The sequence below is a fragment of the Molothrus aeneus genome, chromosome Z, assembly GCF_037042795.1.
Source record: "Molothrus aeneus isolate 106 chromosome Z, BPBGC_Maene_1.0, whole genome shotgun sequence".
NCBI classification, from domain to species: domain Eukaryota; kingdom Metazoa; phylum Chordata; class Aves; order Passeriformes; family Icteridae; genus Molothrus; species Molothrus aeneus.
Genome location: NC_089680.1, coordinates 34,219,565 through 34,244,686, shown reverse-complemented (window position 1 = coordinate 34,244,686; position 25,122 = coordinate 34,219,565). Strand labels below are relative to the sequence as shown.

Here is a 25,122-nt window from a genome sequence, read left to right as displayed (position 1 = left end):
AAAGAATAATCTTTTTGTCCTGTACTGAACAGTTGAAAGTATTAACTGTTTGCAACACAAGTTCTCAATGCAGAAGACTTAAAAGCAGCAAAAGGGAATTTGAGTGCTGCTGTTGGCAAATTCCATAGCTCATGTATATAAATAGGCAGCTGAAGCCAGGGACCTACTTGTCTAAAATGTCATGGCCCTGAACTAAGCCTACAGAGTTCAGTACTGAAAGAGCGCTTGTTCCTCTAAGGCATGAGATACACTGTCCCAGTAAACTATCAATCTCTGTTTTCTAGAGGTTGGGTTTTTTTTAACACCCTTCAGAGAAATGGCAGGGAGTACAAGCTTATTTAAGCTATTATCATGTGCCTGGTGTCAGACTTATCACAATTTGGATAGCTTCTCTGACTAGTGTTACACATAAAAAATAGTTCTGAGGTCACAAGCTTGTTTGCTGGGGTCATCTTGTCTTCTGTAGTTCTAAAACCTCTGTAAAATTAAAAGAACCAAATTAGAGTCCCTATTTGTTCCCGCTGGGTGAAGTAAGAAATAGTGGTCTTTATTCTGTAATAAATTTGGTATTATTTGAGATCTCGTTTGTTGGCATAAGTGCCTTTCCCTTTCTCTTCAGCTCTCCACTGTTTCAACCATGGAAAATTTTTCTCTTGACAACTGCAATCCTACTCTCCTCCCCTGTGTCTGTTTTTCTTTTTGTAAGAATTTACTGCTCACTTTCTCATTGTTCTGATGGGTGTCTCTAATAGAGCCAAATGGGAGGAGGTAATTTACTACTTTTCTAAGAATAGCAAAATTTATCAAAATCTGCAATTCTTCCTTTTTCTGTTATATCTCAAAATAATCGAATGTGGAAGCAGTGGACTTCTGTGGAAATAATTGCTTTCCTTTAGTTTATGAAAAAAGTAGTGCAGATTAGGCCCAAAAAGTGCAGGATCATGAGAGATGCTGAATTCTAAAATAATTCAGTGGTTTTCAGATTCCTGTGGTTGTGGTGAGTGAATGGTGATAGTTCCTCTATTTTTCTTGAAGTATTGATGTACTATTGTTTCCTTCTGAGATGGATTGGGCTAAATCATGAAGTGCAGATGCCTTGACATGAAATATGCATTTATTTTTAAAGGTTGTATTTTTAGAAGGATAGTTAGACTTTAGTTTTCAAATACCCATATACATGAAATATGATAAGACTTTCACATAAAATAGTTGAGCTGTTTCTGGCATAGACATAATCAAATGTATTGACCAGAGTATTTAATTTTCTAAAGAGCTGATAGGAAAATGAAAAACTAAGCTTCAAATTTAAAATGTTTCCAAGTTACTTCATGAATTGCAGTCTGGTTTACAGAGTGAGACCAGTCATATGGGAGACCATCCAATTGTCCAAGTAGAATTATATGCATATATATATGTGTGTGCTTAATATTTGATGTTTAGATGAAGGATCAAAATCACAGAAATTGTTCAAGTTAGCAGATTCGTTACATGAAAGGTTTTAGTCCAAGATAGCAATGCTTTGATAGCATGGGAAAAGTCTTGCGCTTTCAATTTCTGGCTGAAATGTGTTTGGTTTCATGCACACAATATATAAAACTTTGTAACAGAGACACAGCAGATGTGCAAATGCTGATACTTAAGAATATTTAATAACATTTTATCAGAACAAGGATTCATCTAATCTAGCATCCTCCAGCAGTGACCAAAAGTAGAAGCACAGGGAAAATGTAGTAAAATACAGGAAGCCAGGAGACATGCATATTTCTCTGTATGCTCTCAGCATGCAGCTCCTTCTCTTATTGGGTCTCCCTGAGGCAGACAGGGTGTTTTTTTAATTTACAGATTTTCATTTGACTACTTCTCTTCTGTCAGTTTATCTACTGTTGGAAGTGATGTATGTTTTGAGATGTGCTGAGTTAGAATGCAAGCCTTTAAGGGTTGTGAGTCGAGGAGCATAGAGAAGTCTTTGTACCAGAGTGTGGTCTGGAATGTATTATCCTTGGCTGCTGAAGTGGTTGTGGCGCAAGTGTAGCCGAGAAAGACCAAATTGCTGCTATATGTGCAGCAAGCATAGACTAGAGTTAGTCTTAACTCTGCTTTAATTATTGGTGGTAGCCAATAAATTCTGTAGTCTTTTGGTAATGAGGATGTCTACTGTTCTTTTGTGGCATTTTAACTTGATTCCCAAGGCTACTGTGAACCCTTAATATCAGAAGTATTTTGTTGCTTCTTTCCAGATACACCTCAGCTTTGAAATTTCAACCTGAAGCCTTGTGATGGCCTAGTCACAAAGACGAAATCATACTTGAACAAATGGTTCAATAAATAAACTGCATTTCTATACCAGAAATTACATCCTGCACGATACAAAGCATTGAGAAATGCCTTTTCTCCCAGTCCACCTGACAGGTTACATCTTAAAGAGAAGTTGCAGCATACAGAATGTGACACCAGTGTAGAAAAATTAATTTTAATTAATATTTTATTTATGAGGCTAAAGGAAATCAAAACATTTTTAATCCTGTATGGTAAATATATTTATGTATTGACAGCTATACAGGAAAAAAACCCCACCTTCCAAAAAACCCCGCAACTCCACTCTTTACCCCCAAATCGTTGTCTTTTGGGATTAAACTTTAAGGAACAATCATTTTCTTGTGACTCTGGCATGCCAGCCTTAGCATGCATCTAGGGCAATGTGGAAGGCTGTCAAGGAAATATTTTTTACTCTTCTTTGAAGAAGGGGAAGGAATTTGTATGCAATGTCTGATGGCGTATCTAAATGTACAGAAGAGTTAGCTTTGCAGGTTACTCAAATCAAGTGTTTGAAAGGCTGAAACATAGGATGAGGTGACTGCCAGGAAAATCAGGCTTTCCTGGAAGCTTGGGAAATGCACTTGAAATTGCTTGTGTCTGTGGGTTAGTCTAGTGGGAAATAGTGAGGTGATCTACTTTTCCCTACATGCAGGTGGTGAAAGAAAAAGATTGAATTCTGAAATTCCATATTATTCAGGCCTTTGGAGGATTAAACAGCAAGATGAGAAAATTACTAGCAAGACCAAGAGTAACCTGGGGCTTTGGAAATAACAGTACCTTCAGTAGTCTCTTAGATATTTCTTTTTGATGTTACAACAAATTTACTCATATCAATTTGTTAATCTGTATTACAAGGAATCTTCATGGTAAAATAGACAACGTAAACCTAAGAAAACACTCCTCTCCCCTCACCCCCCCGCCTCCAGGCATATCTGCCTATAAAGTTATTCCAGTAATTTTAAAGAATTTTGTTAACAGATGCAAATTTTGATCAAACATGTTTTCTTCAATGTTCTAAAGTAATCTGTTGATTTGGCAAACTGTCTTTGATATGCTCTGTGCCAGAAGTTGTGGAATTGGAGAATGAGAAATCAAGAAATTATCCAGTTTTGCGTTGCCCATCTGGTACGTTTAAGAATTTGGCTTTTCCAAGGGTTTGAGAATTGTTCATAGTAATAGAGGGAGATAGATCCAAGTTTCATTTTCTGCTGAAGAAGTAAGACAGGAAGATCCTGAATACAAAATAACTTGCTGTAAATTTGCTATTTCTCTGCTTATACTGACAGAGAGGAGGACAGGACCAGGGTTTTTAAATCATTCATGATAGTGAACTAAAAGATCATTGATTTCCTGCAGAGTTCTGAGTCTGTAGCTCTGTGATAGTGTATCACTGTATAGATGCTATAAATGTGCACTAAATGTAGGCAGCCCTTTTATTTAAAGTCTTTTTTCAAGTGTTTGTAGTACTTTCTCCTTAAATACACTGTCATATTGAAGGTACTGAAAAGAATCTGTCTATTCACAGTAAAATTATTTCTGTAAGAGGATATGAATTGAATGAAATTTCAATGCAGATAAGGTTTTGAATGTGAAATTTGAGTCTATGTATCTGAAATTCTGAAATAAGTTCATTAAAATGTCTTCTTGGACGCAAAAGAAATGTTTGTAACACAAGAAAAGGTATTGTAAAAGTAATTATAGGGTTTGTAGATATGGATTTACATGTAAAGACAGCATAGAATAGGATCGTAGACTAGAACGATTTGTGTTGGAAGGGACTTCAGAGATCATCTCATTTCAACTCCCTTGACAGAACCAGGGACATTTTTCGCTAGACCAGGTTGCTCAGAGTCCCATCCAACCCAACCATGAATACTTCCAGGGGAGGAAGCATCCACAGCTTCTCTGGGCAGCCAGTTTTCTCCAACCTGACAGTAAAGACTTTCTTCCTATCATCAAATCTAAATGTAGTCCCATCCATCCCATGTCCTGTCACTACTTGCTCTTGTAAAAGGTCCCTCTCCACCTTTCTTGTACGGCCCTTCAGGTACTGGAATGCTGTAATTAGATCACCCTGAAGATGACCATAAAAATTTAGTAGAATTCTCTTTTTCTGAATCTTAACTACCTGTCCTAGATTCTTCTTCTAACTCCAGAACATCATATCTCTTTCTAAGGGTGGATTGGTAGCACAGGAACACTCTTTTCTCCTGCTCTGAGCTGAGACATGAGTCTGTTCTCCCTTGCCTTGTGAATTAGCTGATCCTACTTGCTTGGGTTGGATGTTAACTTACCTTCAGGTTCTATGGAATATTAATCCCAGTATTTCCAGGCGGGATGTGCCTGGGCTCGTCTGACCCTTGCTGCTGGACCAAAGGTGGCAGCTGTGGTGTTTCACCTCAGAGACACCTTTGGCCGGCTGGATGCTGCAGCTGGGCACTCGCAACAAATCCAGGCAAAGTAGAAACTCAGTTTACCTCTGGTGGAAAAGGTTCAGGCAACAGTGAAGAGAAAAAGGAGAGGATTCTGCCTTGGAGTTTTAATCCAGAGTTTTATTCCAGGATGACAGACCTCTGGATGTTGTAACAGCTCCAAATAGAATCCCAGCCACATGGTCTCGTGTCCTTTTGAGCCCTGGGGACAGGGGGAGGGGAAGGGACAGGTAAAGACCAACCAGGTGGGAGGAGGGGAAGGCTCAAGGGATAAAGACACTTGGACAGGCCAATGAACCCGGACCTGAGGGGCATCTTTTGAACTTCTGCCAACCACACGATGCCCTTGCTGGAATGTTGAGATTGATGGACAGCTCTTAGCAGGAGGGCAAAAGGGAAAGGAAAGGTTGGCACACCTGGGGGTTGGGATAGGTGAAACAGGAAATGGCATCACACTGCAACAAGGTTCCAAGGATTTAAGGGAGGGTCATCACCCTGCTAGCATCAATGGCCTGCTCAGATTCCCAGATAGTACCCTGGCTAGTGAGCGCTTTATGCAATGATGCTTGTCTGTCTGGGCACACTTGCATCCATGGCACTCAACTCTGTCTTTGGGTTCTAGCAGGGCTTCCACATTCTGGCATTCCCTGCGGCTGAGGGTTTGGATGGTTCTCTGAGAACTTCAGGAGGTCTGTTCAGGTGTGGAAGCTGTGGCCTCTCTGTTTGGGTTTCATGCTCAGTACAGCAGTTGCAATGGGTAGACAGCAATTTTGTTGCCAAAAAAGCTGCATGTTGATGACTCCATAGGATGAAGTGGCTCCTTCTCTATGCCATTCCTCGTGGTCTGTCATGGAGACCCCTGTGCCACTTCCTTCTAAAGCCACACGTCCTGTTCCCTGCACTCACTCGACCCATTTAAGTGTCTCATGATTGCTTGCCCCTAGCTACTCCTTTCTCCACTCCAGAACTGCTCTCTCTCATTTGCAAGAACTGCTGGGACTTGGCTGTTTCCTGGCAATCCTGATAGGTGTCTCAGCTGTTACTCAGTTTTCCCTGACCCCAGGAACCTCCTGTCCAGCTCAAACCTAGTGTTTAGTCCACCCAGAACTTACTGGAGCTGCTGGTGGTGTCATCACTGTCACTATGCACCTCGCCAGTTCAGCAAAGGAGAAATTTGTATCTTTGTGTTCTTTGAGTGACAGTTGTCATGTAATAGCAAAAAGTGACTGGATGTGCAGCACTGATTTTGCAGTCTAGGGTAGTAGAGGACAGGGCAGGGAAAAGCAAAACAGCTTCCTATGGTTACGTTTTGTGCTTCTCTGGGTACTTGACAGCATTCTATCCATGAATTAAACATGATGGAAAACCATGTAACCTTGGAAATTGTCCAAACCAGCATTATTGCCACAACTATTGTCAACAACTCTGCTAGTGTTCCACATACTGCAATTTTACCCTGCCCTGGCATGTTTTAGTTTACGTAAATTAGTGTGTCAGGCATGTCTTTAAGAAGTCTGACTGAATTACTCAAGAATTAGTGGCTATCCTTTTTTTCCACAGACAGGTATTGAGAAACCTGTCTTGCTACTCATATTCCTTCTCATTTACATTATGTAAGAGACACGGCTAGAACAGGCCTAGAGAGACCTTACTCTAAAAACTGTAGATCTTACAAATGGTTTGAGGAGGAATCCTTGGAAGACTCTTAAATGTTTGCTGCACTGTTTTAGCTGTGCTAGGACATGTATATAAAAGCAATAAAAAATCTAAACCCACAAACCCCAAAACTGTAATGGAAAGGTGTTACTGCTGTCCTACAGATGAGACTTGCATCTCATGTAAACCTGAGATGCTGGTGGGTCTGAAACAAGCTGCAGCAAGCAAAGAATATGGAAAGGAGAATGAATGTTCAAAAAGTAAGGGTAGGTGGGTCAGTACTGTGCATTGAATTGTTTGGGTTCTAAAACACTGCTTACATCAAATAATGAAAAGTGCTCATTTGCATTCAGAAGGTATGCAGCATTAAAGTAAAATACATAAATATGTAAATACATAATTATCTAAGAATATAGGCTGTGACTTTAAGTTTTCAGTTTACAATTTCAGGTTTTGCAAACAGATCTTTCATATTCTCTGGGATATTTGTGGCATATATTTTTTTAAAATATTTTACTGTGTTACATCCATATGGGCTTGAAAGACACTTGTAGCGGGGGCCTGAGGGGAAGAACAAAACAACAGTTTCTCTTTTTGTGGTGGAGCTGCTTGCCCAGAAGTTAGACCAGGATAAACAGACTAGGTGAGGGAAGAAAGTAGTTAATTTGTATTCATGCAAACTGAAACTATATGTTTGCCTGTGTGTTCTCTATATTTGGAAAGGTGCAGAGTGGAGTAAGTGCACAGCAGGCTGTAGTTTAATGTATTTTGCTCCAAGAGAGCTTTTTAGTGTGCCTGTTTTTTGGAGAGAGATTTTTCCCCTCACATTTTCTACAAACTGAGAGATCTAGCTGCAGACTCTTTTGGGAACATCACCTGTACAGCTTCTAGGGGTCTCACATGTGTTAGTGATTTTCTTGCTCTGTGCATTTTAGGTATTGAACCAAAATTTTTTTCTTGGTCCAATTTAAGCTTATTTTAAGTTTTTCTTTTTAAGAAGAGGTGTAACTCTCTATGAATACTACAAATCAGTAGATACTGCCACTTCTGTATAGTAGTGGTAGTTTCTATAATGGACATGCCTAGCTTTAGCATTTATTTCTGAATTAAGGTACGACCACAGTATGGGCTACAGAGCGAGCCCCCATCTGCATTAGGGCTGAAGCAGGAGCATACAGGGCTGTCAGTACTGATCCATTGCAGTAAAGGATTCTGCTAACAGTGGATCTGACTTGCCCAGTTTTCTATAGAGATGGAATTGCCAGTATTTGAGTGAAAAAAAATCTTTCCTGATGGAGAGAAAAAAATTGTCTCAGTTTTTTCTCCTGCTCTGCAAGTTACACTGATCCTAGTGATAGGAGAGGATTGTGCTGTGTAGAGGAGATGAGTGTAACTCCAGATGGTGAGGGGGACCCCTGTTATACTTACCATCCTTAATCCAAGAGGAAGGACATTTGAGCACACTTGTTGTGACAGGCTATGAAAAAAAAATAAATAAATATTGCTCTCCAAGGAGTTAGAAATGAGGTGAAATTCTGTATTTCAGTCATGTTATATGATCAAGAACTGAGGTTGATTGCCTCCAGATTTGTGTTTGTTGACCCAAAATCCCTGCATGACCTTTTTGGTATGTCCTTTGGGCATGTGCCACAGCTGGTCTTGGATCGTAAGTGAATACCACAAGGTTAGATAGTGAGGTTTTGCCAAGTAGAGTTCTGAATGATGAAAGCTTTCTGCTTTTGGCTTAATTCAGACAAGAATTTTAAATTCCTCTTTCTTACCTTACTGCCAAATGTTCTTAAACCATTCTTTCAGAGATTTTTTTGTTTGATTTGGTTTGTTTGTTGCATTTGTTTGTTTGTTTAAACTTTTGTTTGGTCTTTTTGCTTGTTGTTTTGGGGATTTGTTTTTGTGTTTTGTTTTGGGATTTTTTGGGGGGGATTGTGTGTTTTTTTTGGGGGTGGGTGGGGTTTTTTTTGTTTGTTTGTTTTTTCCTTGTTGATTTTTTTTGTTTTGTTTGGGGGGGTGGGGTGTTGTTGAGGGGGCATGATGTTGTTTTTGATAAAAACTGGCAGCGAGTTTAAAAGGGCTTGAAATCTGGGAAAACAGGGAGGAAAGAACAGTCAAGTAAATGCTAAAAGCTATTACATAAATCTAACTTCTGTGGTAAACTACAGTACAAAAAGAACTTTGCTCCCAAATCAGTTTGGATCTGGTGGTTAAAGGTGATCTGCAAATTGTGTTTTCTCCTACTGTGCTCTGCAAATGTTCATGTCTATAGGCACAATGGTTTGTATTTTTTTGGAAAACAGTGAGCGTGATCTATAAACAAATTGAGCACTGAAATGCGTTGGGCATAGTGATTGTTACAATGTAAAATACAAAATTAATGATATGTTGAAGAACCTGTCCATATAATGCTTTTCAGTGGAAGTGGAATAAGGCTGCAACAGACCAGGTGAACTGTTGCACTGTCTTCTGTAATCCTTGGGTATCAGTGTACAGAGAAAGCAGTAAAAACCCCAAAAGAAAAACAGGATTTAGAAGGAATGTGGATCTCAATTTGCAGTACTCAACTAATGAGAGGCTTATGGAAGGATTGAGTTAGCTATCAAGTGGATTAATTAGCACAATGTTAAAAATGAGTGAAGGTGTATGTGGTCACAGAATCCCTTGAGATTTGCTGAGCTTCCTTAATGGGGAAAAAGATTCATCATATTGAGGACAGATGTAAAGCAGAAAAGCAAGCAACAATTCCTCTTATAATAGCACACTTTACAACCCCATTTTCCTCATATCTTTTTCACATGTCTCTCTGTCTTCTTATTTATTCTTCTTTCTACTTGCTTTTTGAATTTTTCTTGGTGGGAGAAATGAAACAATACTAATCCAACAATACCTGCATGTTTCTAGCATGCAGGAGGAGTATAGCTGAGGAAAAGGGAGTGGTCAGAACATTGTTATATAGCCAGTCAGTAAATGCAACTTCCTATCACATGGTAGAGAGTAGCAGTCTCCTGATTTTTTCCCATAGTTTCTGAATGTGTATTACAAATATTAGGTATATTTCATGCTGTCATTCTCAATATTGAATGATGGCCATTTATCTGTACTGAAGTACTCAGTGAGGTTGCTTAAGATGGTATGTAGCATGATGAGTCTGACTTGAAGAAAAAGCAAAATTAAGTTCCCAGGCTCCCTTATTGTTAGGTTTCTCATATCAGTTGAATTTCTGTTATTAATTTGTTGTTAAAACTGTTGCTGTCTCTTGCCCAAGGCATAGTCAAATAGGGGACTACTGTAGTGTCCTCTGATTATGTATAAAGCATGCTGATTTAACATGTCTGTATTTGGATAGCTAATATTTTATTTGGCTGTTGTTTTGAGAGTAAGCTTAAATTGACATTCTCCCCTCTAGTAGATGTGCTATGTGTTTTGGTTTTTAGGTAGTTACTGCAAATTTAAGCTTTCTGTGCTTCCATGAGTTCATGACACAGACAGTGGAAATTAATATTATAAACACAAAGTTTAATGTGTTGGACAAGAGCAATCTTTCATCCAAGGACCAAGCCAAGGCCAGTAGTGAGACCATCTCTCAGAAAAACAAAGTTTAGAGAATCTCTCAGCGTGATTCAAACAGCAAAACTAAGGGCATAGGGTGAGTCTGAGACACAGCTTGGCCTCCAAGGAAGAGCTTAGCAGTGGTTTACTTTGATTAGTGTAAATGCTTATTTTAAAAAGGTAAATTTGTATCCTCAGCAATAAAGAAGTTTTGATTTATTTTTCAGACACCAGAAGGCCACTTCCTACAAATCATCTGTAACTTCATTTCTGCAGGCACAGGGTATTGTCATGTTAGATGCTTTCCATGTATGGATATTTCTTTTGCTGAATGAGGTTTATTGCTACAACTGGAATTAAGATCATGTATATTTAAGTTTCTTGGAACTGTGTTTCTCTTTTTGCTAAGAGTAAATGACAGCAATAGATAAGGTATGGTTCTCTTCTGTCTATGGTAGCTTCCTAATCTTTCTTGGACTCGAAAATAACATTACTGCTTTACAGAAAGCAAACTTTATAACATTATAAATATTACCTTTTTAATTTTGATTTTGTACTGAGTAATGGAAATTAATTAAATTAGTATCCCATTGCCATCTTCTGCTTTGACTCCACTCACAGTCCCAATAAACTTCACATGGCTGAACTCATACACATGAACATGCACTCACACATGTGTATATATGTGTGTCTGTATATATGAAGCTGTATTTTGATTTACACCTGTGCATGTGCATAAACATGCATGTTACTCAGGAAGCGTCAGAAATGTTGGCCTGTTTTACCGCTGATGGTTCTGTTCTTCCTGGTCTTTTCTGCTTCTGAGTTTAGCAAGTTATTTCCCAAAAGTGTCCATGATACTTAGGTGTATTTGAACTCCTGGATTAACTGAATTTCATGGGTTTTTTTCTTGCCTTTCAGCTTTGAGTAACAGAGTACAATGAATCCAAAGTAATAATTTCAATGGCAGTATGACAAACAGGTTCCGGTCAATAAAGACCTAAAAGTCTGTTTTTAAAGAAATGGTGTCACTGCTTTAGTTGTATATATGGAGAAGTCATCACAGTAGCTTTGCCACTCATTATCACCAATTGGTTACAGTTTGTATTTTGTCACTGCTTTACTTGTCTACTGCCATCTCTTAAGTCCTGATGTGTTGCAGCCTGAATTGCTGCTAGTAAAGTCCCAGGTAAAGAAGCAAAAAGGGCCTTTGCATAATATCCATAGATGTTTAATTCAGCCGTGCAGTGAGATGTTCAGGTCCCAGACAGACACACCTCCAGAGGGTCCTGCTCTCTCCCCCCAGGGGCCCCCGGGGCTGACCTTGGTCTCCGGGCTGTACAAAGGTGAGACACAATCAGGGAAAAGGGAGGGAGTGGCTCAGGCGCAACTATGTTCAGACATAGGAACAGGGGAAGGAGCCAATGGGGTGTAACTTAGGAGATGCCCCCCCCCAGGGCCTCCACAATTCCCCAATTTTTATGTTATTAAGAAAGCTTTTCTGAAGGATCAACTGAATCAACACAAAATGACAAAAACAATCAAAAGCATCCATAAGACAGTTTTCAAAATGCAAACAATTCTGGGTCCTTAATGTCCAAACAGATTTTCTGGAGTGTCTTAGAGCTGGCAGGAGGGATGTGGGGTTTTCTTAGCATGATTTATCAGGAAAGAGAGTCAGGAGATTTCTTCAGCAGAGGCTGTTTCTCTGTCTCCTGTGGTAAAGTGGTTGGATGTGATAGACTCTGCACAAGATAGTGTAGGTGATGTTGTGCCTGTTAGAAACTCCAAATAGAAATCATTACTTTAAGAAAATGATGGTTACTTTAGGGAAACTTTCCTTTCTTTCCCTCCTCATCAGGCTCCATCTGGTATTATGAAGGAACTCTGGGGAAAGGGATTAGTGGAGGGAGACCGTGGAAAAGGGGAAAGGGTGGTTGGAATTTGTGGGAACATGAAAAGGGGTAATAGGACAATGGAAAGGAAAGGAGGAAGGTGGGAGGGAGGCAGGAAGGCCACAGGAATTGGGGTATAAGAAGAAGTGGAACTTATTGGACTGGAAGGTTCTTTCATTATCAGCCTGGGGTTTTGGATGCAGGACAGCTCGCCAGTGTTCTGTGCTCTTTTTGCTTTTAGGCTATTGCTGGGGCTAGGTGGTTGGTTGTTTTGGGTTCTATGTCCTTGATAGGTGTGTGGAGGACTTCTATGATGTGGATATATTTCGCATGTTTCCAGTTTGGTGCATGTTTACTACCTTGCACTGGAACTCCACCACGTCCTGTCACATCAGCTGCTTGGGGGCCTTTTCTTCCTTGTATTACATTAAATTCCACAATTTCTCCATCTCCTAGACTGTGGAGGTATTTCTTGGGATTATTCTTTTTTATAGCAGTCTGATGAACACCTTTTTTGTTATCATTCCCAGGTTATGAAACGGTATTTGTTTTTTACTTTGAACCATTTCACTGTCCCCAAAATGTTCATGGCAAGGACTTTTTTACCTTTGCCAGTGGGTTTGTGTTGGTGTTTCTGGATGCGTTGCTGGCGTGCTGCCGTGCGAAGTGCGTTCCGCTCCCGGTGCTGGCGGCCACGCTGAGGCCTGGCCCTCTCTCAGGGGCTGTCTCAGCTGGTGCCTGCGGGTGCTGCCAGTGCGGGGCTGTCAGAGCAGTGACGGTGGGCAGGGGCCGCTGGTTTTGCTGCCCTGCCAGGACTGTGACTCTGAGCCATCCCCCAGCAGGGCTGTCCACCTGCCCCGCGACAGCGGCGTCCCAGGTCCACTGGTCTCACTCGCCTGCCCTTGGCCCCCGTGCAGCAGGCTGCTGTGGGGCGGGCTGGACAGTGAGTATTGACTGGCTCGCCCTGGCCTTGTGAGCGCTGGCAGGGCGGCCACGGGCTTTCCATGGGGGGGAGAGCTGCAGCGGGTCACAGAGCGCTGGCACGCTGGCAGCCCTGTGCGAGGGGATACAGCTCTTGCCACCCCGGCCACATCTTGCTGTGCTGTGGCAACCGAGGTAAACACATCTGTTGGAGGAGGCGTGGGGAGCAGAGGGTGGAAGGGGAGACCCCACGGCCCCTGCCATGTGGTCTTCACCATCTTGGGCAGCAGGAGTACAGAGGGGAGAACCTGGGCGAGTTTTTCTTTGACAAGGGGAGGGGGTGCAGGGGCACGAAGAGGGGAACACGGAGGAGGGGTTTTCAGCTGGTTTTCATCCTCAAGATTCAGAACACATTTCATCATCATATTAAATAAAGGACGGAATTCTGTCTTCGTTTTTAACCTTTCCCAAAGTACTTCCAAGAACTCATTAGTTAGGACTAAGTTCCGTGAAATATAAGGAAAATGCTTAAATAACCACTGTACAAAATACTTCAACTCCTCCTCTGAAAAGCAATAATTTTCTTAAAGAAAAGACTTTTTAAGGTAGAGGTAAACTTCATGTTTTGCATGGGTGAGTGTTGTCTCCATCTTTGCCCAGTCTCTTCCCAACACCTGAGAGTACAAGGAGGAACCAAAATTTTAAACTCACCTCACTGGGGTAATAAAATTTTCAGGGTGGTCTAGTGCAGATGTTTTCCCAGGAGAAGAGGTCTCAGGCTAATCTGGAGGCCTCACGTTGGGCGACAACTGTGTTCTGGTCTCTCTGAGTGCCACTGAGGGAACCCTGGCCAGGCCTGAGATGGTGAACAGTGGTGGGGGGCACTCTCCTGTGCCCCAGGGGGGCGGAAGGCAGCTAGGCTGACTGCTTGCAGCAGAGGAGACGCTGGAACGACGGCAGAAGATGAAGGGTTTGACTCTTAGCAGAGGTTAGTCCAAGGTTTATTTCAGGAGCTCTGGGGAGCCCCTACAACTGCAGGGGCCTCCTGCTGAGAGGCCCGGGAGAGGTGCCAAGGTTACATTTAAAGGGAGGTGGAAATGTAAAGTAGACAACATATTATGAACCAATAAGAAAAATTAAGGTATGGATACTGGAAAATGGACATTTAGAACAGCATATGGGGTAACTCTTGGGGGGTTGACTCCTAGCCTCTGGCTAATCACTTGACATCCTGGACTGAAAGTTGTAGATGGAGGGGATGGGATGCTGAGTGACTGACAGAAAGCCAGGGTGGTGATTTGGGGATGATCTCAGCAAAGGAAACGGATTACACAGGTAGAGGGAGGGGGTGCAATCTGGGGGTAAACCATTTGGGAAAAATAAGGGGATACAAAGACAAAACCATTATAAAACATAAAAACACACTACAACTCTGATGTACCAGGTCAGTCTTGTTACTGCACAAATATAGAATCAAGCTTTAAGCTAACATCAAATATTCTGCAATTTCTTATGTAAGTAAAAATACTACATAGCATTAGCTGCTAAGTAGTATTTTTACTTACATAAGAAATTCACCACATGTTCTCAGAACAGATACATGAAGTTTCACCTGCCAACCTGAATGAGAAGTGATGCTGCCCTTGTCTTTCTCTCTGCAGCTGGACTGTTAATGTTTTGTCAAGCAGCACAAAATTTCATGCTTTTGCTAATCTACAAAGAAGCATTCACAGAGTATAATTCCTTCTTAGTGGTCTTGTTCCCTGGTTTGCACTTTCCACATGCCGGATAAAGCACTCACAAATACAGTTACATGTGTTAACTCAGAGACAAAGAGCTATGGTTTGTTATCTGGGGGAAAAAAAAGTAATTTTCAAACTAGCTTTATTTATTAGCATATGGGGTTTTTTTTGCTGCAAACAACAGTGTACTTAATCCAGGTAGAAAGATACAGTATGAATGGTTATTGTATTTAGGACAAATATATTTAAAATAAAGACACCTGTCCCAGGGTATAAGAACATGTTGCAAAAGCAACTGCAGTTGTGATAGCAGTTGGTTTATTTTCTTTTTTTTTAAATGGCATATATAGTAAAGATAGAGGTAAAGGTTTTGCATGGTAGAACAGTTCAGTACCGATTTCCTTCTGATGTGATGGATACATGTCATATTCAAGGCCTGCTTTATCAGTTTCTGACAAATAGAGATATGGCACATATGTGGAATGCAGCTCCACTCTGGCATTTTCACAGATAATCTTGGAAAAAAAGGAAGTTGCTTATTGTTTTAATTTTCAAACATAAGTGTGCCTGGAGCATTTTTTGTCCTCCTCTCAAATGATCTAGAAGTTAACAGCAAGCATACATCACATTTTGGGATGGATATCTGTTCAGAACTGTGAAGCTGTAAAAATACTTAAAGATTTGAAGCCTTACCATTTCACCTGGATGTTATATAAGGCATTGATTTGATAAGCAGATTCCATTGAAAAATTCATGCTACCAGTGATTGCCTTTTTTAAAATAAATTATATTGGGACAGAGGTTCTTATCTTAAGTACATTCTAAAGCACAAATACTTCAATATTTGGCAATAACCAATGGAAATTTAGTGTACTGTGTGTTTGTAGCTTGTGAGCTTCCTGCTAACCTGAAACATGAAAAGCTTTAGGAATAGTATAGTAAAAAAATTATATTGTGTAGGAGTATTTCTTTAATGAAAACTGTATGTAAAATGAGACATCAGAAAAACAGTTCACTAGTTGCTAAATGAATCAAAGTTTTTACAGCTAGTGGTTTCATGTGCATAACTTTTATGGATGTGGTGGAATCTAATAATTAAAGGCTGTTTTTCCACCCCTTTCTGTATCTTGCAGGCATACAGGAGTTTCCAGAAAATATAAAAAACTGTAAAGTCTTGACAGTTGTCGAGGCAAGCGTAAATCCAATTTCAAAGTAAGTTTGTACATTTTTTGATGTTTTATATTTTGTGCAAATACTACTGAGTCTTGAATTTGCCCCAAGATATGTGCCAGCCCTTGGAGGCAAGAGCAGAGTTCCCTGAGAAATACCTTCATTAACCTTGTTGCACAGTGATCCAGTATAGCTGTCTCATTAAAGTACTTTGCCAAAGTTAATAGGCTATGTGAACTATCCTTCATTATACTATGTAGCTTTGTCAGCTTGTTAAAATCCATCACTTCTCTGTGACTGTAGAGAAGTGTGCGAAGAATTTTCTTAATAACAAAAAAAAATTCTGGTTTAATATGCATTTCTGCTATAGTGGCAAAATTAATTTGCCAGAAATCTCCACTGCCAGAGATAAAACATATCTCTTCTGGGGGAAAGGGGGTTGTGTATTTTTAAATTTATCCTGTTGTTTCTAATTAATGCCTTCTTCTCATTACATGTCAGGAGATTACCAGTTTGTTGCACTACTGCATCTATTTGTAGTTCTTATTGCCTGTAAATGTTGTTCTCAATACTTAAAATAATTTTGAAACTCATCTTATAGAGAACAACTGTCAAGTGTGACTTTAAAGAAATCACCCCCTCAATTTTAATTTTATCAATATGTAGGACTTCAGTACTATACTGTTGCTTAAGAAAATATGACTTAATGCCCTGAAAATAATTGAAACTAAGGTACTATGTTATTTTACTTCTATAGGCTGCCAGATGGATTTTCTCAACTGTTAAACCTAACACAGCTGTACCTGAATGATGCTTTTCTTGAGTTTTTGCCAGCCAATTTTGGAAGGTAAGTTGAACATGAAACTTTATATCTACATTAGTTTTAAGTTTCTGCAGAGCAGTTTCTTCTGGTTCTGAAGCAAAGTGGATACTGAAGAGAGGAAGAAGGGTACATTAGGAATTTGCAATACTTAAAGGGAAAAAAAGCCTTGAATCTGTATCAGCAGCTTTTAATTTTGAATTCTGAAGGACAGACAGAATGCTTATGAAGGCTGTAAAACTCATTTACATTCTTGTTTCTTTTCCAACACTAGTATGGTAAGTAAGGAATCCTTTTTGAAATTTATGTTGCTTGTCATGTAGTAATTGGAGTGAAGCAAATAATGACTACTGTAATTCCACTTGTCCTGGATGCACAAATTACTTCATGCACAACTATAACTCTCAAGTCTTTTTTTGTCAGGGATATTTCTGAAAAATCTGGCGTATTTATGGTGCATTCTGACAATGCAAAACTGTTACGTGTCATAGTTTTAGTACAAGATAAATACTAATCTGCTACCTCTGTAAAATAGATTAAATCTTGCGAGCAAAAGTGAAAAGGTAATACTCATAAAAGGAAAACTTCTAGATGAGCATAGGTTAAGCTGTCCTTATCACACTACTTTTAGCCATCTCTGCCGTTTTCCTCTCTCCATTCTTATTTTATACCCTTTTCTCCTAGATTGTCACTTTCCTGACCCATCCCATGTCCAGCAAGCATCTCTTTCAGAAAATACAGCAATTAGTTAAGCAATCGTGTTGCTCAGTGAAAAAATTGCCTTAGGCCATATAGTTATATTTGAGTCAGCACAGTTTGCAAGAGATTAGCAGAACCCCCAGATAGTGCTGCAGCAGTTGGGCAGATGAGGAGATGAGCAATGGAACATAAGCACAGGTGCTCTCCACTAGTGACCATTAATTTATTAGTCACCTGTGATCAGAGCTGTTGGCTTGCTCTTCTCTGTTACTAGTTAATGAATGACTAAAAGCACCAGATCTGCTACACATTCAGCTGTCAAAACATCTGCTTATGATGCACATGCATTATTGTCATGCTTTTTTTCTGATGCACACAGTTTGCTTTTCAGAAGGCTTCATTAAGGTTGAAGAATATCTGGAATATGCATAATCTTGTTGGAATTCTAATGATTGTCTATGCTTTTTTCTGTTCTGTTTTTTAATAGTCTAGCCAAATGGCAAGATTTTCTTAATTAAAACATGCACTACAGATAAACTTGAAGGGTTGAGGTTGACACGGCTGATTGTTTAAGTAGTTAATCTTACACATAATACGCATTAAAAATTGTCATAATTTTTTGTCACTGTCAGCTTCTATAATGCTTAATGTTTAGTGAAATGGTAAAGTCATTAATTACTAATATCATAAGAATAAATCAGTTTCTGAAGACAACTTCAAAGCCAGTTCTCCATTGTAGTGTTTCTCTTGATAGTTATGAAGAATTCTGCCTTGTTTGTTCAAATCTAGTGATTTGCAGCATCCTTTTGTATACCTAGGAGAATGAATTTGAAGTATTCATGAATGTAAGTTTACCTGCTGAAATACTTTTGCATAGAAAACATAGTGTTCTACAGGAAGACAATGTTTGGATCAAATAAAATGGAAAACAATGAAACATTAAAATGCCATTTCAAAGTAAGGTTCAGACCCCTCTGACATTGACTACTTCCATAAGTAATAAGACTGCTCTGCCATCCCACAATTTTCCATCTAGGTATAAGACTTTGCATTTTTCTAGTGCAAAGTCTTAACTTCCGCTTCAGAATATGGAAATACTTCTTTTATAAACAAAAGAAAAACTCTCCTAGAAGCTGTTGAAATATTTAATCTCATAAATTACAAGCCTTCAGTTTCTTCCAGTTTGGTGCATTAATTTTTTTGTATACAGCCATATAGCTAGTACTTTTAATTGTTTAGGAATAGGTGAAGTAATTGAGTTCTGTTGCCTGCTGTTACTGGCAACTATTGTCAATAATATTGTCTCCTAAAAGCTAAGCCAACACATATTACAGCTAACAAGGTTTTTATGCTCTGTGTGTCAAGTTAGAAACCTTGTTTCTTACATCTCTTTCTCTCTGAGTGTTCATTGTTTCTACAGTTTAATTGCTGCCATTTCTCACAAATGTTGTCTCCCATTCTCTCACCTGCTGTATTTGTAGTATTCTCACATCCCTCAGTTTATTAGACTAAATAAAATTCTGCTTTCTTCTGGTGTGGTAGGTTTTCCTTTGTGTCTTGAGTATATTAATATATCTTGGAACAGGTTTCAGTTTTAATTCACCTTCTTTTTGACAGAGGATGATGACATCTATAGCTATATTTAGAATTTGAATTGAGATTTCTTCGTGGCTTGTACAGTGTCATGATTATCTTGTTGTTTCTCTTGGAAATGTCTGTGGTTGTGCTCCAGTGTTCCAATTATCCTTTTTGCAGCTGCCTAGTGTAATTTCCTACATGATTAACTGATGTGTTGGACAGTTCAGTTAGAAATGGCTGATACCTACAAGGAAATCCTAAGTACTTGGCTTGGTGCAATGGTATCATGTCCTTTTTTCTCAATTTTTTTTAGTCCTTAAGGCTGTACAGGTTTTCCCCCCCTACAGTGTCTTACTAAATCACTGTATTGTCTGTGACATAAGCCAAGTTAAATAGTTTTCTGATCTTAGAAGATTTCTATTAAAAAATATTGAACAGGGTAGTACTAGAAAGGGTCTTTGAGCACCTCTATTACTACTAACCTAACACTCAGCCTGGTTAGGAAAAAACTTTTTATAATGGAAAACACTTTTAGTATATCCATGCAGTGTTTTGTTGGATTTATCTCCATGCTTTATTCTCATCTTCAGAATTTTTGCTAAATATTTTCATAATTGTGAGGTCAAGATTACGCCATCTTTTCCCCGTTTTTTGTGAGAATTGTATATTGGCTGTCTTTCAATGATGTTAGTTTTGTCCAGCCTGTTAGGTTTCCTAAAAGTCACCAGACTTTTGATATGATGTGCCCGTTCCTTTGGAATTCTCAGGTGACAAAGTGGGGACTTTTCCTCCATTCCCAAATGGAAATTTGAATGCATTAGTATTGGCACAGATCGTGGCATTAGCCTTCATGCCAGTGCACAAATATTTGAGAATTATTATCCTTGCCTAAGAAAATTGTATATCTTTTATCTGAATACATAACGTATATTTACATATAAATATGCAAATATATAAGCAGAAAATGCTTGAAACTCACTTCTTGCTCATTTTGAGACAGGGTTTTAAAAGGGCAACATTTTTTACTAATGGGTGTTTAAGATAAACAAGGATTTATCTTCAGTGTAATTCTAAAAATCTGGCAATAATGGGATATTGCTTCCAGAGCCTCTTTACTGGATGTTGCAATTAATTTACTTTATTTCTACTTTCTCAACAATTTGCCAGTAGTATCTGTAGTAGTAGATGGTTTTAGTAGTATCTACTGTGGGTTATTTTTTACGTAAGTGTACAGTGATAATAAAATATAGTTTTATATATATATGTGTGTGTATGTATTTAGTTACATATATACATATGTATATATGTGTTTTGCAGAAACTTTCATAAATGCAGCCTTTAGCATGCATACTTTTTGTTCTGCTTTCCTTTGCATTTTACTAACAATTTAAAATAAAATATTCTGCTTTAGGAAAACTGCAGAGGAGGTGTAAAGTAAGGAACATCTCTCAATGCAGTATTTTTATATTTCCAAGGAATTACTGCTTGTCGCACAGCAAGTTTCGAGTGTATCTGCTGTATGTTTCTTTTACATTTTTTACAGGTAGTATAGTTTATGAAATTAGATTTAAGAAGGATATTGATCTTCTTCTGGGAAATTTTTCATGTAGAGATTTTATTTTATTGAAAAGTTGTGTTGCATTTAAAATGCAGGCTAAGATGGTTATGATTAAAGAGCAATACTGAAAAAAAAATTTTAAGCTATTATACTTAGAATGTGTACTTCCAGTTGAATAATACCTGTTACAGCTTTGTGCATTGGTGATGTGCAGATAGGTCTGTGTTGATGGGTTTTTCAACTTCAGAAATTCAATATTTCTCTAGAAGTAGGACAGATCTTTTCCACAGAATGGCCCAGATAATAGACAATCTGCCACTATGAATTCCATTTTTCCTTTAGTATAGGTGAATTAGTTCTTTATTTCTTTGTCAAATAAAATGCCACTTCTTCAGGTGCCTTATTGCAATTCTTGCTCAGCTTGGATGGATGCTGGATGCTTAGCACCAGCAACTGAAAAAACAGCTAGACCTAGTATTTGATGTTCATTATTATTTTAATCTTGAATTAGCTTTTCAAGATTCAATAGTGGAAGAGGTTGACAGCTGCTTCAGTCCAGTATTTCTCATCAATTACTGGAAGAAAATTACATGTTTAGACACAGCCTGTATCACCCACCTAGGAAAGGTTGAGAATGTTTTCCTAGTAGCTTCTGTGAAGCTCTACGCATAAGAAATTTAATATTTATATCTTCGGTCTCTTCGGAATAGCTGAGGAAAGATTAAAACAGGAACAAGGTGACAAAGCTATAAACATTTCTGTCACCAAAGGCAATCTTTAAGTTCACAGAATTAGCTTATTGCAAGTGTCACACAGTCAATTCTGGCTAAAGTCAGTGAAAAGTGGGTGTGCATATTTATAGTTTAGCATATGAAGGGAGACTTGCTGGCATTGCCTTCCATGGAAATTTGACTGCATACATGAGTTGTGAAGAAAAAACTACAAACTGTGTAGCTATCTTCCCTGTCATAAAAGCAAAACACCAGCTGAAGTTTGATGCCGTGCTTGGTTTAGAAATCAAAGCCCAAAATGTTCATTCATGTCTGAGGGTTCTTAAAGTTCTGTTTTGCACTAGATTGGTATCTTAGGGTGCTGGTAGGGTGGCCTAGGAGGTCTTTCCCACTTATGTTCTAGGTGAACAGCAGTGCTATTACCATGAATGGGGTTTTTATTAGGGCATTCTTTCACCACTGTTAGGATATTGGGTTTTTGCGGGTTTTTTTTAGAAGTTGGAGGGAGGAGGTTCACCTCCAGCAGTTGCTACCAGATGGTGAGGGCTGCTTGCAGTGCTGGGCTGCACTGACCTCTCTTCTCTTTCAAGGTGACTCTTACATTCTTAGGTTATTTGTGGGCACGGCAGATTGCTGCTTTCAAAGTGAGCAATCCAAAATGAGTGAATATGAATATCTAGAGGAAAAATACATACTGTTTTCTGCTTTCTATTTCTACACAAAATATGGTTCTTACCACTTAATTAGAATTAAGGTTTTTGTCTCTGTTCTTACAATGCACTAAGTTAAGCACCTTCAGGAAAGACTGGTCTACTCACCAAGCTCCTTTCTGATTCAGAGACCTTAATCCCCTATTCTGTGTTGTGTGAGGGCTGTCAGTGGGTCACATGTAGAAATCTTGTCATTTCAATCCTATCTGTATTTAAACTAAATCAGTTTCTTCATTTTTTTAACAAATAGAGCTTTGTCACTTCTATCACAATACAAAAAAATTCACTGGAAATGGTACATTGCATGTATGTCAAGACTGCTTGGAACTTAACTTGGCTAAGCAGTTGAGTTGAGATTTAGAGGTTATTTGTCTTGCAACCAGAGATTTACTGGAAAAAAGGTCAAACTACCTTGACCTTTTTGACAGAAGTGTCAAAATGGATTCAGAAGCTGACTAGAAAGAGAATATGAAAGGAAATCCAAGATTAATTTAAAGCTATCAGGTGGAAGACTACAGGTATTCCTCCGATAAGACTTTTTGTATTAAACTGTTTGATACATTGCCAGAAGTAGAAATTTAACATCTTTAGTTGTGCAAAATGATCCTTTCTGTTACTTCCTGTGTACTTTTCATTATGATGGTAACATGTACCCATAATTAATCCAATGTAGTGTTTCAAAATTTTAGGGATGAAGGAAAAAATTGTGTCCAAACAGGTGCAGAAAAGCAGGCAAAATCTATTTTGTTTGTTGCTTTACCAAAATCAAACTCCAGCCAATGAATTTAAAATAACATGCACATTTTGCACAAGATTTCACCTCAATGTTACAGGAAAAAAATTTCAAACTTACAGATTTTTTTTTCTTTTAATTCTATAATATAAGTAAGGTCAGAGATTGCTTTTGTCATTAAATACAGAATATTGTAGTAATTTGTTATGCCTTTCTGTTACAGATTAACTAAACTCCAGATATTGGAACTTAGAGAAAACCAGTTAAAAATATTGCCAAAGTAAGTATTATATAGTTCTAGGAATTCCTACAGCAATTGTTTTAACATTAATCCATTCTACCGCTCTCCTAAAATCTAACATTTTTCTAGTCTCTGCCTTGCAATTCTCACTTACTTCATCAAACAAGTCTAGGCTGATGGTGATGCAGTTCCTGCTGTTTCTATGAACAAGAGCAATACTCAATATTTTCCAACTGGGACTCTGGAGCTCCAAGCAGGTTAGCGAATATACAAGAGGTCAATGAAGAAAGAAACAGATCCCAAAGATGGGATGTGAATAGCCACCCACAGAATCATGAAAACATTGTGGTGTACTGTAAAAGTGATCTTTCTCTGGCAACAGAAATTGGTAGAGTTGTTGTTTTTGGTGAATGTAAGTAGTTTTGGTGGAGAACAGGAGGCTCTAACAATTGAATATTCACTCTGTCTAATTCATGCTAGGAAGCACTTGAATGCTGTAGGCGGAAGTGGAAACTGCCAGCTCTTCAAATACAACAGCCAGTTTTTTAGTGACTGTAGCTAATTATAGGTGTAAGACATGATCAAGGGTTATGTTCTATTGGGATTCCCTTTTTAAGTGCCTAGATACTGTACTGTGGAGTCTGCAGTATAAACAAGCCAGAACTCCTGTCTAGAATGACATGTGCAGCATCAGAAAGTGTGAATTTACATTTTCAAAGTGTGAAGCCTTCTGTGATATAAATACTCTCAATTCTATTCAGCTCTCTCTGCTATCATTAGTTTTTAGCAGAAAAAAATTACAGGACATATAATTTAGAGTGGTAGCTCTCTAAATTAAAGTTACTCCCAACTGAGGAACAGTAGCTATAATTAAAACTTATAGCTAATAGAGATTTTGTTTATAAGATCACTCTGACCTTAACTGCCATAATTAACACTAAGAGCATGAATTACATTAAATACTTCTAAAAATGTAGTATATTCTTTAGTGATTAGACAGTAATACATGCTTTAATGTGTTTAAGTCAAACTCTGTTGAAAGTGCTAGGAAACTTTTTGTTGACTTCAGTGTTTTCAGAGTTCTTTTCTTGATTGAAAACTAAACAGTAACTGTCATGAAGAGCTCCTCTGTCCCATAATAATCTATGGTACATGCTGAGCTGCCAGCTCTATTATTCTATTCTGGTACTCTTATAGAAGATGCAATACAGGTTTAAAAAGTGTAGGAAATTCAAAGCAGTTAAAAAGATACAGCAGTAGGTCCTAATATTTTTGCTATAGACTACCAACGTATTTCTGGTTTTCCTGCGACTTTCATCTTTCTAATGTTCTTACAGCAAATTCTTTCCTATTTGTAATAAGAAATGTATTTGGATAAATTCTGCAGCATCAAACTAGCCCTCTTTCTGAGTAAAACATGCACATAATTTTTGACACTGAAGTATGAAGTGCTTGAAAGAATGTTAATCAAAATGAGTAATCAATTCCGACACACTACATCAACCTTACTTTATGCCAAACTTTATGCCAAATATGTATCATTTTGTTTGGAGCTTATCCACAGTCAGAGACTGCAAGTGGCAGCATTATAATGCAAAACAGCTGGATGAAACTATTTCCACTGAAAGGAAAGCAAAAACACAGGGACTATTTTAGAGGCATTTTTCTGATGGGTAAATTGGAAAGATGGTCCAGTAAAAATATGGTACTTCTTTTTTTTTTTTTTTAAGCTTCTGTGGCCTAATTGTTAATAAAGAGAGTTAGCATTTTAGAAAGAAGCAGGTTATTTGAGAGTATAATTACAGTGATGCAGGGCCCAATCTTGCCATCATGCACATTCCCTTTGAATTGTATGCCACTTGATATAAGCTGTACTGTTAACCTTAGTGAAGCTGTCTGTATACAGCAACAGAATTCTAGACATAATTTAGGCTATCTGATCCCTTAGAATTGAGTTGAATTGATGCCAAGTTCAATAATATGAATTATGAAAGAGGCTTTCAGTTTATGGGAGGGATTATGCAGCACCTTGTCAAAGATGAAAATAGGTGTTACTCTATGATCTAGTTAATGTTTGTTTCAACATCATTTGGCATTGAATTTTCTTGCTACCAGTAACATTATTGGAAGCCTTGCTTTCGTTTTGTCTGACAGTATTTCTCTATAAACAATAGAGAAAAGCAAGAAGATATTAATCCTAGAATATCTGATAATGCTATTATGTAAACAGCAGGGAAAGGAAGGAATATTTTGGAGACCCTCATCTTGCAAACACATTTGTGTATGTTTTCTCATTGAGTGGATCTGGGCAAAGTCATTTGGGCAAAGGAAAAAAGGGCCCCAAGTCAATAAAGTTAAC

At 38.4% G+C, this 25,122-nt stretch overlaps 1 protein-coding gene across 1 annotated transcript in view; it reads left to right on the top strand.

Annotated features, from left to right (window-relative positions):
* The window catches only part of ERBIN (erbb2 interacting protein), a 121,120-nt gene that overhangs the window by 58,515 nt on the left and 37,483 nt on the right, over nt 1-25,122 (top strand). Inside the window, exons 7-9 of the mRNA XM_066568751.1 lie at nt 15,657-15,735; nt 16,451-16,540; nt 22,746-22,802. Of these exons, the coding sequence (XP_066424848.1) occupies nt 15,657-15,735; nt 16,451-16,540; nt 22,746-22,802 (226 nt within the window). The remainder of the gene's footprint in view (nt 1-15,656; nt 15,736-16,450; nt 16,541-22,745; nt 22,803-25,122) is intronic.